At 36.5% G+C, this 13,943-nt stretch overlaps 1 protein-coding gene across 2 annotated transcripts in view; it reads left to right on the top strand.

Annotated features, from left to right (window-relative positions):
- LOC106870789 (ADP-ribosylation factor-like protein 5B) overlaps window positions 1-10,332 on the top strand; it is a 112,805-nt gene extending 102,473 nt beyond the window's left edge. For both annotated transcript variants that reach the window (XM_014916993.2, XM_014917001.2), the window contains exons 6-7: window positions 2,927-3,078; window positions 7,555-10,332. In XM_014916993.2, the coding sequence (XP_014772479.1) occupies window positions 2,927-3,078; window positions 7,555-7,603 (201 nt within the window). In that variant the 3' untranslated portion in view covers window positions 7,604-10,332. The remainder of the gene's footprint in view (window positions 1-2,926; window positions 3,079-7,554) is intronic.
- Window positions 10,333-13,943: the final 3,611 nt, after the last annotated feature.

Here is a 13,943-nt window from a genome sequence, read left to right as displayed (position 1 = left end):
GACTCTGTACAGCATCAGTGGCCAAGATACATAGTTCACTGCAGCTTAGTTTACCTAGTACTAAATGGGAATAGGAATTGTAGGTGATTGTAATAACTAGCAGAAGTATCACAGAAGTATGATTTGGTTGGTTTTTCAATACTTTGTTCAATTCTTCTTGTGAGAAAGCTACAAGGTGCAGCTGTGTGGTAGGAAGTTTGCTTCCCAACCATATGATTCTGATTTCAGTACCACTGCGTGGCACCTTGGGTAAGTTACAAAGAATTTAGTATTCCATGCACACCTACAACCAATTGAAATTTCAAATTTGGAAAGCTGGCATGGATATTCTTTAGGTTTGTTTCTGTTGATTCAAAAAAATTTGAGTATATATATATATATTATATATATACTGCATGCACTAGTATAATGGTAGCATTCTTGTTGTGAAAACAAGGAGGTGTGGGTTTGAGTACCATATGTATGAGAAATCCTACTTTTTCCGTCGAGGGCTTATATGCCCCATCATTAGACTATTTTCTTTAGTCATTGCACGGTGATCGCTTATAAGCTTTAAGCTTATAAAATACTATTATTATTATTTACAGAATATATATGTGTGTGTGTGTATGTCTGTGGCCACGTAGTTCCAGTTTTTTAACCCATTGCTTGAAACTTCTACTGCAGTTGAGTTGAATACTATCTTGTGGATGGAATCTTATAGACAAACATTGTGCAGAAGCTTGTGAAATGTGTCTGTGTAGACTGATATAAAATAGTGCATCAGGTTGTTTTATGCAGAAAGTTAATTAATTGAGAATATGATCATGTGAAACCTTCAATACAGTGCAGTGACTGAAATCTGTAAACGAGTGAAAAAGTAAAATGAAAAAAGTGTATATAAAGGTACTATGTCTGAGGAATCTAATAACATCAGTGTCCAAATAGAATGATGTATTATACTTGCTCTTATAATGTTATTCTGGAACAGAGACGTACACATTCCTCTCATCAGTACACTTCATGTAAAGTGTTTTTCTTTGTAAATGGGAGTTACCAATATATATTTTTATTATATGATTCTCTTTTGGTTTTGTATGTATGTGTGAGAGTATATATATATATATATATATATATATATATATATATATACGAAGGGAAGTTAAAAATTATCCACACTTTTGCCATAACATATCTTTATTATTGTCACACTGCCTTCTGTGTATGTGTGCTTATTGTTGGTACTATTGTGGTCAAGTGATTGAACTTTGAGCCTGATTGCACCATTTTTCTTTCTGGCTCCACTAGCAATATGCACCAAAGAAGAACAAAGAGCAGTGATCCAGTTTCTCTGGTCAGAAGGTTTATCAAGTGCTAAAATTCATTGGTGGCTTTTAGCACAATACAAAGAGGGAGCAGAATGCCCATCAGCTTTCACCACTGACAAGGAGATTCAGCAAGCTCGAGAGATGATAACGGTGAACTGGCGAGTTATCATTGATGAGGTAGCTCGTTCTCTGCAGATTAGTCATGGTTCTGCCTATCAAATCATCCATGATGAGCTTGGCTTCCATAAAATCTGTGCAAGATGGGTGCCAAGAGAGCTTACTGCAGAGCACAAGCACAAACGTCTTGAGGTCTGCCAATGTTTAGTCGATCACTACAATGAAGGCGAGGAATTTTTGAGCAGAATAGTCACAGATGAAACGTAGGTCTGTCATTATGAGCCAGAATCCAAAAGACAGAGTATGGAGTAGAAACATCCTTGCTCACCACTGATGAAGACATTCGAGTCTCAGTCTTCCACAGTAAAAGTGATGCTAACCCATTTTTGGGACCCAAAATGGCCTATGTTGGAAGACTACCGGGGAAAAGGGGTGTACAATCAACAGTGCAAGATACAGTGCTTTGCTGTCCACCAAAGCCGAAGCCTATTGTTGAAGAAAGTTTTGTTGTTGCATGACAACGCATACCCACACATGGCCACCCAAAACGTTGAAACCATTAACCAATTGTGTTTTGAGGTACTGGAATACCCTGCCTAAATAGAAATAGAGACTATATAGAAAATTGACGTACTTATTTATTCCCAGCTTTTGTGTAAATACATTGAAAAAACAAGAGTAATTTTTGACTCTCCCTTGTATATACATACATTATATGTGTGTATGCTAGCATGGAAAGCAGACGTTAAGCGACGATGATATGAGGCCTAGAGGTTCGGGCATGTAACCCCATTTCAAAATGTCATCCGATAATCACTCCGGTAAGGAATATTCGGATAGAATGGGGCGTGCCAAAACTAGGCCGTAACAGCTGTAAGATTAAACTTCTGTTCATCCTCTAATTCCTTATGTACTTTGTACTTCTATATGTAAACCATGTTGGCAAAATAACATAGTCTGCCATGGACACCTGTGCTTTGGTTCTTTCTTTCTTTTTCTTTTCTTCCTCTCTTTTGTCACTTTTGCTATGAATTAAATTAATGAATTCAACAGGATACACCGTCTGCAAGTAGTTGGGTTCAGCATATTATCCTCCATTTTCTAATTGTTACACAAATTTTGGGTAAAACCTCCACTTTTACCTGCTCCCATTGATTGCACCTAGTATAGCACTAGTGTAGCAATAATTGGGTACCCTCCCAGCAGTATACTGGATAGATACTATCCCTTAGTGGGTTGTACCCCCAACCCCTAACTCTCTCACGTTATATATATATATATACATATTTATTGAAACTTAAAGTGTGAATTTGTCTTCCTACTCAAGATTCCAAGGTTGAAGTGGTGTGAAACTCAAGTTACAAGACAAATTCTCAGTTTTAATTTCATTTAAAAAAACCCATATCTTCTGCAACACCCATTTGTTCAACATAAAGCGATGTGTATATGCACACACACAAATACACATAATTTTTTATTTTCTTCCATCTCTTTCTTATTAGGATTTGCGTAAATCTGCCATGTTGATTCTGGCTAACAAACAAGACATCAAGGGCTCCATGTCTGCTGCTGAGATCTCCCAACAACTCAATTTGACCTCAATAAAGGACCACGTATGGCATATTCAGGCCTGCTGTGCCCTTACAGGTGAAGGGTAAGTAGATTCCTACACAAAAGACTCGAAATTGTCCACTAAATGCTGCTGTCAGCCGTGCTGGTCCTTTTTTACCCAATATTTAAAAAATGGTGTATGGTTGGAGTGACATGATCTGTAGGGAGAATGAATGGTGTTGGAGCCATGTTTGTGTGTGTGTGGAGTGTTTGGTATCTTATGAAGTATGCTGTAAATAAGAGGATGTGGTCAGTCAGTCTGTGTGTGTATGGGGGATAAGTTATATTCTTTTCCTATTTACTAACAGATTAATTTATAATGTAGCACATGATTTTATACACATATACATACTCCCTTCTATACTCTTTACTCTTTTACTTGTTTCAGTCATTTGACTGCGGCCATGCTGGAGCACCGCCTTTCGTCGAGCAAATCGACCCCAGGACTTATTCTTTGGAAGCCTAGTACTTATTCTATCGGTCACTTTTGCCGAACCGCTTAGTTGCGGGGACGTAAACACACCAGCATTGGTTGTCAAGCGATGTTGGGGGACAAACACAGACACAAACATATACACACACATACATATATATATATATATATATATACATATATACGACGGGCTGCTTTCAGTTTCCGTCTACCAAATCCACTCACAAGGCTTTGGTCGGCCTGAGGCTATAGTAGAAGACACTTGCCCAAGGTGCCGCGCAGTGGGAATGAACCCGGGACCATGTGGTTGGTAAGCAAGCAACTTACCACACAGCCACTCCTGCACCTATAACCATTTTTCCATGTTGGCACACCTAGTGAGGTCTTGCAGCATCTCACCACTGATGACAGCAAGTGAGAAAGATTCCAGTCTGTGTAGTTGTGTTATGATTTTTTTTTTGTGAGGAAGATTTGGTTTTTATGTCATTCATTTCACGAACCCCTTTATAATTTGAGTTTGGATTTTATCTGGACATCAATGGTAGAGAGCTTCTCTATGTTTGGATAAAAGTGTCCTCTTTTACTCTATATCAGTTTTTATTTTTTATCTTTTACTTGATTCAGTCATTAGATTGCAGCCATGCTGGGGCACCGCCTTGAAGACATTTTAGTTGAAATGAATTGACCCCAATACTTATTTTCTTTTTAAAGCCTTCTACTTACTCTAGCGGTCTCTTTTTTCAAAAGCACTAAGTTACAGGGATGTAAACACACCAACACTGGTTGTCAATTTATGGGTTTACTTCACTGGGTTAGCTAGGTGTGTTTTAAATAGTGTTGTGATGTTAGGGAAATAATAGTATCTAGACAAGAATAACTCAATTTAAATGTTATTGGTGTTAGAGAGTTTGTGGTAGTTATATGTGGTTGAGAAGTTATTAATAGGGACTGGAAGTTCCTATGTTGTTGGTCATATGCATATATGTGTTTATATGCGTGTGTATGGGGGGGGGGGATGAATAAATTGTCATCTGAATTATGCAAAAATGAAAATACCACGACATCTTATTTGAACAGATATATTTACCAAAATTACATAAAAATATCTTGAAATACTAAAGAGTAAATTGTTTCAATAAAATCACCATTGGCTTCAACCACAGCCTCCACGCAACTTCGGAATCTCATGCTACTCTTCTGGACGGTTTCCTTGTTTAAGTTGGTAAATGCTTCCATAATCCTTGCCTTCAGTTCATCTTTGGTATTACAAGGAGTTTTGTTGGTCTCTTGCTCAACTGTGCCTCACACATAATCAAAGGGGTTGCAGTGTGGGGAGTTAGGTGGCCAGATGTTAGGGGTGATGTGGTTGCAGAAATTGTCTGACATCCATGACTGTGTTCTCCTGCTTGTGTGGCATAGTGCAGAGTCCTGTTGCCAGACATAGGGTCTTCCAGCAGCCATCCTTGACCCAGGGCAGCACTACCTCCAGGCACTTGATGTAGACCTCTGTGTTGAGTCTGAAGCTATGTGGGTGAGATGAAGTTGTTCCCTAGCTAGAACTGAGCTCAAGAATGTAGAAGTAACTAAATACTGAAGGCATATTTCATCCAGTGCTCTGCTCTGTGGCAGACTTGTCCATGGAAAAACAAGCTTAAAATATATTGATGATGATGAAGAGGAGGGTCATGGTTTTCCACTTTCAATTATAATAACTATATCTATGATTACAATTATTATAATAACTATATCTATAATTGGTGCACAACTGCAGATGTGGCTGGAATGGTATGGTTGATTAAATTACTGCCAGTACTTCACTTTATTTATCATGAAATGTGAAAAGCAGAAGTCAACCTCAATAGAAATTGAACTCAGGATGTAAAGAGACACAACTAAATATTGCAGGATGCTTTACTTAGCTTTCTACCATTTCTACCACCTTAGCATCCTTATGGTAATATTAATGATAATAATCATACTTGAGTACAAGTTTGATTATTGGAGAACAAAGGACCATTTGGTGAAAATAAGTGGCATGGGGATAGAATTTAAAGATGATGGTCACATTGACTTGAGGTACCAGATAAATTTACAAATGTTTTGGTAGGTTTTGGTTTAACTGGCCACAATATATATTATTTATAAAATTTGACAGCATTCTTATTGATTATTTCCCAGTTATCTTCCTTTCCTCTAACTTCTACTCTCTCCTTACTTTGCTTTTTAAATTTTCCAGCATTCTTTCTGCTTAGATTATTATGTCCTGTCAGTGCATGTTTTATCTTGTGACTTTACCCTGTCTAATTCTCTATTTTCTTTTTTCTCTCTCTCTCTCTCCTAATCAATCTATTCCAGTATCAACAAAAAAAAAACATTTTCTTTCCTCCCCTCTCTTTCCCTCTCAAACATTACACTACCCAAAATGTTAGGCTTTACTACATCATTATGGCAAACCAATTGACTTCATATTAGAATTGTTTGTACTCATTATTTACTGATGCAGATCATCGCTAGCTTCCTTAGAAATTACTTTTACTTTATTATTTTGATCACTTTGGGATTAGATCTTGTAACCAAAATAAACATATGCTACCATATATTTTAAGATCTTGTGCAACTGAAACCTTTGTGTCTTTTTGGTCAGCTGAAAGCAGTTTTGGCACAAACTTGACCGACACATCTCATACCCAAATCTTCAGTGATAATGGACTGAACTGAACCATAACTCATGGATGGTGTTTTGACAATTTCCCCTCACAGCTGCACACACATCTGTGATATTTTTCTCAGTTCTGCAGGTTGCAGGTCTCCAAGAACGTTCATCAATATCGACATTTCTTTTGGCCATCTTGGAAATGTGTGAACCACTCGTACACTTGTGTGCGGTTCATACATTCCTTTCCATACACTTTCTGCAACTTTGCACAGGCCTCTGAGCTGGTATTGCCATGATAACTTTCTCTATCATGATTAATGTGACAATCACATGCTACACACCTTCTTTCCAAGCATTGCTGTAAACAGCAGATTTGGGCTAGAGTATTAAAACTTAGTGTGCATGCACAGCAGAGTTCAAGGTCAGTCTTTGCAAAGAGTCTTCACACTTGCATATTTTTTGATTTGTTACTATGGCAACAGTCCAAATATTTATTGATCAGACCTTGTACAAAGTGTAATGTTGTATGGTAGTGAAAAATGGGCATTGCATGTAGGAGAAATATGAGGACTGGAAAGTACTGAAGCCAACATAGCTCTCTGGATGGGTAATATTTGTATACATAAGTAATATAGCACAGATGAGCTGAAAGAAAAATTGAAGAATGTACAAGTGAGAAAACTGAGTTGCTACAAATGTGATGCATATAGCAGATGCCAATTACATAAAGATGTATGAAGTTATGTGGAAGGAACATGCAGAAAAGGTCAAAGAAAACATGGGAAGAAGTGGTGAAAGTTGATCTTAGGAAACTGAACTTCATAAAGAGTATGATAAAAGACAAGTTGTGAGATGCTTTGCTAGTGATCTATCCAACCCATGTAAGCATAGAGAAACAAATATGAAATGATATATGTTGCACATAAGTGCAATAAGTCTGGTTTGAAGTAGTTATCTTTCTAATTTTAGATCATTGTTCACTTAATATGTTATTAAGCTTTTAATTCTTCTGATGTTTTCATTTCTTTTTCATATTTTTTTTTTCAAACTTTTAACTTCGTCATCATCCACTGTTTTAAATCCAGGTTTTGTCCCCGTTAATGGGGGTGGCCGGATCTACCTCAATGTCATAGCAACCATCTCACCAGGTTTTGGGCATCCTCCTTTTTCAAACCAACCTTCTTAATCTCCTCCTCTGCCTTTTCTTTGGTCTACCTCGCTTTTGCGCTCCTTTTACCTCAAACACAATCACCCTCCACAGAACATGCTCTTTGTCCCTCCTCAACACATGCCCATACCATCTCACTCCATTCACCCTTGCCAACCATTCCGATTCCTCCAACCCCAGCATTCCCATTACATCCCTCAATCCTCCTCTTATCAAACAGCTTCACCCCACTTAATGTTTGTTATATTTTTCCTTCTTGTAGGTTGTATCAAGCTCTTGACTGGCTCGGAAACCAACTTTGGCGGAGATGATAGTTATGTGTGTAGGATGTCATTTCCCATTGTTCTCATTATAATAAACATCATCATTATCATCATTGCCATCACAACAACTACCGCCATCACCACTACTACTATCATCAATATCATTGTCATCATCATCTCCATCAGTATAGGCATCACAGTCACTGCAGCACTGTTAGCTGCCGTTTATGGCTGCTATCTGTCGCAGCCTGCTGAACAAGAAGAACTTGCTAATTGTGTATAAACTAAATCCATCATGGAATCCATTCGTCGTCGTCCTATTTTATGGCTATCGATTCCAGGGGCAAACAACAACAACAACAACAACAACTGGAGGAAAAAGAAGAAACTGGCGTTTGGGGAAGCAGTCAACTGTTTTCACCCCCTCTTGTAATACCTATTGTAAATTTGCTTTTCTACTTGTAGAATATTTTTTCCTATTTTTTGTTGCAAAAAAAGTAACAAACCGAAACATTGTTCTCTCTCTCTGTTTCTGTTAGTCTGTTTATCAATTTAAATGTCTAAGACCTATGATGATAAAATATAGAAATAAGAAATAAAAGAAAAAATTTTTTTTTAATCAACAAGTACAACAAACTCACTTGTATGTGGAAACAGACCCACTTGTATACACGCTCAATCAAGAGTGTCAGTAGGTGCTACATAAGACTGAGAAGAAAGTGTTTACTTCTGTGCTTCTTATATTCTTACATGTATTTCAGTCAGTCAAACTCATTATGTATATATACAGGAATTGTACCATAGCATCAGGTCAAATGAATAAGTGAAAACGGGTGGGTGTAAACTATGTAGGAAGCTTGTCAAATGGAACCAACTTTGTCAAACATACTGTCACACTGATTCTGCCTGAGAGTTATGCTAATGCTACAAGCACTTGTGGAATACTCAGCCACTGGTATTAGGCTTCAATGAATAGGCAGTTCAGTTCATTGAGCAACTTCAGTACTCACTGGCGAAAACTGATAGATTCTCTTTTTAACCCTAGATGAAATGACTGAAGATAAGAAAAAAAAGAAAAAGAAAACTATGAAAGCTTTATTTTGGGTTTACTTTAGTGAGATTAATGTATCAGAATATCAAAATTTTGGCCTTTGGGGAAGCAAAAGGAATTTTATATTTTGAAACTGATGATTCACAAGGATTTTTTTCCCCTTCTGCTTTTTGTTCAGGTAGCAAATAGAAGGATGAATCAACTGTAAATATTGAACACTTATTCTCCCTTTTATGCTCCTGAACTCCTGTGTATGTATGTGTGTTTGTTTGTATATATATATATATATATATATATATATATATAGAATGAATGCATGCATGCATGTCAAGTGCTGAATTTTATGCTATAAGCTTTCAGTGATCTGCGTCTGTGATGTGACCCAGATTTGGTTCTAGTAACTATTTCATGGAGAAGAGATGAAAGCCACAAATCTTATGCTCCTACCTAATGAAGTTAATAGGGCAGATAAATTACTTGGTAACACAAGAATAATTGCACTAATAAAGAATATAACACACACACACACACACACACACACACAAATTGATATTTTTTCTTCAAATTTCTTATGGTCAAAATATTTAATCTTTCTCCTTCTTAAACATCAAACACATTTTAGTAACTCTTTTTAGATTGAAAGAAAGATGATAGAAAAAGAAGAAAAAAAGGAAACAATGATAGGAGTTTATAATGATGCCTGCCAAATATATGGAGGAGGGGTGAATGGGGTTAGATGTTGTAGTAGTGGGATGAGGAAAGAGTAACTGTTATACTCCACTGGCATGTTGGTGCATGCTTCTGTTTAAAATGGTTGATGGTTTGATCAGGTGTTTCTTGTGCCACCTGACATATTTGTAGATGAACATATGTGTAAATACAAACACACATTTATGTGCACACATACAGACTAAACTGTCAATGATTCACCGAGGAATAGATAGTATCTTATCAATGAATGTCAGCTTGCTATCATCACTCTAGTTCTCATGTGTGCATATATATATATATATATATATATATATATATATAAATAAATACACATACACCACTACAGTTTTCACACAACTTGTATATGTGTGTGTATGTATTTATATGTATATTGCTATGCTATCGTCATTATACTTACCTGAGATATTTCTATAATCACTGCTGAGTGCTGTTATGCCCCTGGTGAGGGTAAGTTGGAGGCATGAGTGAACTGTTAAAGACCAGCCCATGCCAGCATGGAAAAAAAAAGCCAAAAAAAAAAAACGAATTTACCTCTTTCTACTTGTAATTTCCAGGTGTAGCTTGGAGAGAGAACTGAAATTTCACAAGGCTGACTTGTGACCTGTTAAGTGTTAAAGAGGCATTTTCATGTCATAGTTCCTTCTCTGTTCAGCTGTATAAGGAAGGTACATGTAAATATATTACTGTTTGTGATGGTCTTGTTTTACTCCAGATTAGCCCTGATCAAAGGCAGTCCAGCCTTGGCCGTCCAGTCTTTTGTATGTCCAATGTGTTTTTGTTTGTGTGTGTGTTTTTTTGTCAAGACGGTAGGGTGTGATCTGAGGGAAATTTGACTGCTATTTCTAAGCAGGCTGAGCAACTGCATAAAGACTTCCCTCATTGGCTGGTGTGTGTTAATATAAAGCAGTTTGATACATTGCTTTTACAATGATGGTAAATCTGACAAGAAAAGACGAAAAAAGAAATCAGTCAATAAATCAAAAATTAAAAAATACTTCATTTATTTGGATTATTATTTATTAATTTTGAATTAAGAGTTTTTGGGAAAAGAGGGAAGGGACACAGGTGAAAGAAAAGAAAGGACTTATGCATACATGCTTGAAATGTGAATACATACATACATACATACATACATACATATATATAATCCTCTCATTGTACAAATGTGTGCACATGTATGTATCTGTATATACATATTGTGTGTTTGTATGCCTGCATGCATCTTTATATATATATATATATATATATATATATATATTGTGTAAGAGTGAGAAAGAGAGCACATCACTGTTATTGTCATTTGTATTATTTAACTGGCTGAAGAACATAAAGTATCTATTCTATTGCCACACTATGTCCAGTTTGCAGCCTAGCCCACTTTATTATAGTCATTGTAAGACGGTGCTACGTAATGTTGTAAGCAGCAGAAGCACTGTTTCATTAATATTCTCTGCTGTTTTCTATCCAAGTCATTTGATGAATGTTGTCTTGAGTAAGGACTTGGGCTCTGCCAGGCTTAGCTACTCTTGACACACTGCTTCAGGCTAAGATATTCTTAATGATTATGGGACTTGTATATGTCTTTATGCATGTGAGAGGTTCTATTTTATTGCTTATGTGTACATGATGTATACATATACTCACATTCCAGAGTTGTATCTGTCTAGCAAGTGACTTGATTTGAGACCTTGACACTGAAGCAAACATTATGGAAGAGTCATTGCATGACACACAAAGTTGCATGACTGTGATCTGGGTACTGGCACAGGAACTTACAATGATCTAGTTGATATATATATATATATGAATGGATAGTGACAGTTCAATACATGCTACTAATGTTTCAATAGCATGGCAATTTATTCATAATCAGTATATTATATATAAACCAAAATCAGCAGGCATTTCTGAACCACTAGAAAATACAGATCAACTGTCATTATTCACTTATCTTCATGTATTCTATTTCTTCACCTTATGATGTGTAGTAAATATTGTTACAAGGATTGAATTTGTGGAATACCTGACATCATTAAAAAATTTCAATTGCTAATTAATCTTGTGACTGGATGATAAAATAGGAATCCTTATTTGTATTCCTACAGTGTGCGCCACTACTCCATTACACATTGGAAGTCACCCAGCTAATAACCACGATCAGTAAAATCCAAAGCAAATTATGTATGTATCAATGTACATATGTGTGTATGGGTGAGTGAATATGTATATCTGCATGGATGATGTGGCCAAATGGTCAAGAAGTTTGCTTTGCAGTCATGAGGTCCTGCATTTAATCCTACTGTGTGACATCTTGTGCCAGTGTCATTTTCTGTAGACTCGGGTTAACTCAATTCTTGTCAGTAAAATTGGTTAAATAGAAAATGGACATCCATCAGAGGGTTTTATACCCCAAATTCAAATGTCTGGCTTTGTCATCATGCTTCTGTGTCATGGTGATTCTGCTTGAGGTTTACATTAATGGTAGACAAGTGTTTGTGGAATATTCAGCTACTTACATGCTAATTTCAGTGAGCAAGTAGTTCAGTTGATTGAACAACTAAATACTCAACAAAACCAATGGGAATCGATTTACTTTTTTATATATCTGTATCCATAAACTCACACATATGTGTGTATGTAATATATATATACATACACATATACAGAGAGATGCAGGTGTGAATATGGTTAAGCTTGCTTCTCAACGATATGATCTTGGGTTCATTCCTACTGTACAATATCTTTGGCAAGTGTCTTCTACATGCCTGGGCTGACCAAAGCCTTGTGAATGGATTTGGTTGACAGAAACTGAAAAAAAAGCCTGTTGTTTGTTTGTGTGTGTGTACCTGTGTCTTGATATCATGTAATGATTGTAAATGAGCATCACTGTCATATAAGTGTTGTTCATTTCCAGTTTTCCATGGAAAAATAGAACAACCTTACTTGGAAACAGGTAAGGGTTGGTGACAGGAAGAGCATCCAGCATTAGAAAAAAATTTACCTCAACAAGGTCTATCTGTTCCATGAAAGCTTAGAGAAGTGGACATTAAATGATAATTAGACTGTCTTGTTGTTTTGGTGAATGAGGGTTTAGCAGGAAACAGCTGCAGTGTTCTCAGTTTAATGTTTTGTTGCCATTTCATATAGGAATACAGGCCTATCCAGTATTTGCATATCCTGTTGCAGTGGTGATCATCACCTGGAGCTAGATTGGACCTGGCTCTGTGCTTGGTTCTTTTCTCCTTTGGAGTTTTGATTCTTGTTGCTTCTAAGTTGGCGATGGTTAAGAAACATGAGCTTCTCCACTGAGCTTTATTCAGTGCTACCAATTACCATGTGAAAGGCAGTGCTCTAGCATGGCTCCAGTCTCTGGCTGAAACCAATAAAAGAATATACTCTAATATCAAAAATGAGAATTCTTTATCCAGAAGATGGAGTTGAGTACCAACATCCCAATGTGGCAGGCTTGATAATTGCTGTTAACAAGGCTACCATTGAAACCAATTGTAGCCTTGTTAACCCACAAATAAAGTATATGTGTATACACATTTGTACTATTTACTAATAAAGGATCTGAGTGGTTAGTGTGTTTTTATATATAGATAGATAGATAGAGAGAGAGAGAGATAGAGAGAGACATTGTCTTCTGTGATTGTAAACTGATTATTCTAGGCTATATCTAAACATTGATGAGTATGGTCACTCTATCTCTACTAACAGACTTGGAATCAGTCAGTCACTTTATTCGCTTCTGAAGATGGTTGTCTTCATTAACAACTGATTACATTGTCACTCATTAATTTATTTAGTTTTCTAAATTGATGAATTGGCAGAGATAGCAGAAATCAAAACTAAATATCACACTATATGCATATGCTTGCTGACTTGGCAGAGTGTTGAAGAAGTTTGCTTTGGAATCATGAAGTCCCAGGCTTGATTTCACTACATGATGGCTTGGTCGAATGTCTTTTGCCATGGCTTCAAGTTAAACCAAGCTTTGCAAATGAAATCAGGTGCAAGGAAACTGTAGGGAAGCCCATCAGATGGATTGTACTGGTTGTTCAGTGGGAGCCAGAGTAGTCACATATTGTGTTATTGATTTGGTCATTTGGTTTTGAGAATTATGTAAGTGTAAATATGTCTATTAAATACTTGCTTATTTTTATGTTGAAAGAGCAATTTAAGGTGGTAAGCTGGCAGAATTGTTAGCATGCTAAATTAAATGCTGAGTGACATTTCTCATAGCTTTGTATTCCTAGTTCAAATCCTGCCAAGGTTGATTTTGTATTTCATCTTTTCAGTGTTGATAAAATAAATACTAGTCAAGCACTGGAGTCAGTATAAGTAATTAGTCCCCTCCCCACAAAATTTCAGACCTTGTGTTTATATTGGGTTGTCCTGAAAGTTCGTGCTGATTTTTAAAGTAGAGAAAAAGGTCAATAAATACTTTCCATTACATTTTTAATCAAGCAAATATGAACCATTTTGTTCCACAATGCGTCTCCATCTTTCCTTTAACTCGAAAATACCCTCTTCCCAGAATTGAGGTGGTTTCATGGCAAATAAGTCGAAAGGTAAGCTACTATAAATTAGCACAAACTTTCC

Source organism: Octopus bimaculoides, chromosome 1, assembly GCF_001194135.2.
Source record: "Octopus bimaculoides isolate UCB-OBI-ISO-001 chromosome 1, ASM119413v2, whole genome shotgun sequence".
Taxonomy (NCBI): Eukaryota; Metazoa; Mollusca; class Cephalopoda; order Octopoda; family Octopodidae; genus Octopus; species Octopus bimaculoides.
The sequence above is the reverse complement of the archived record's forward strand: the minus strand, read 5'-3'. Positions and strand labels throughout refer to the sequence as shown.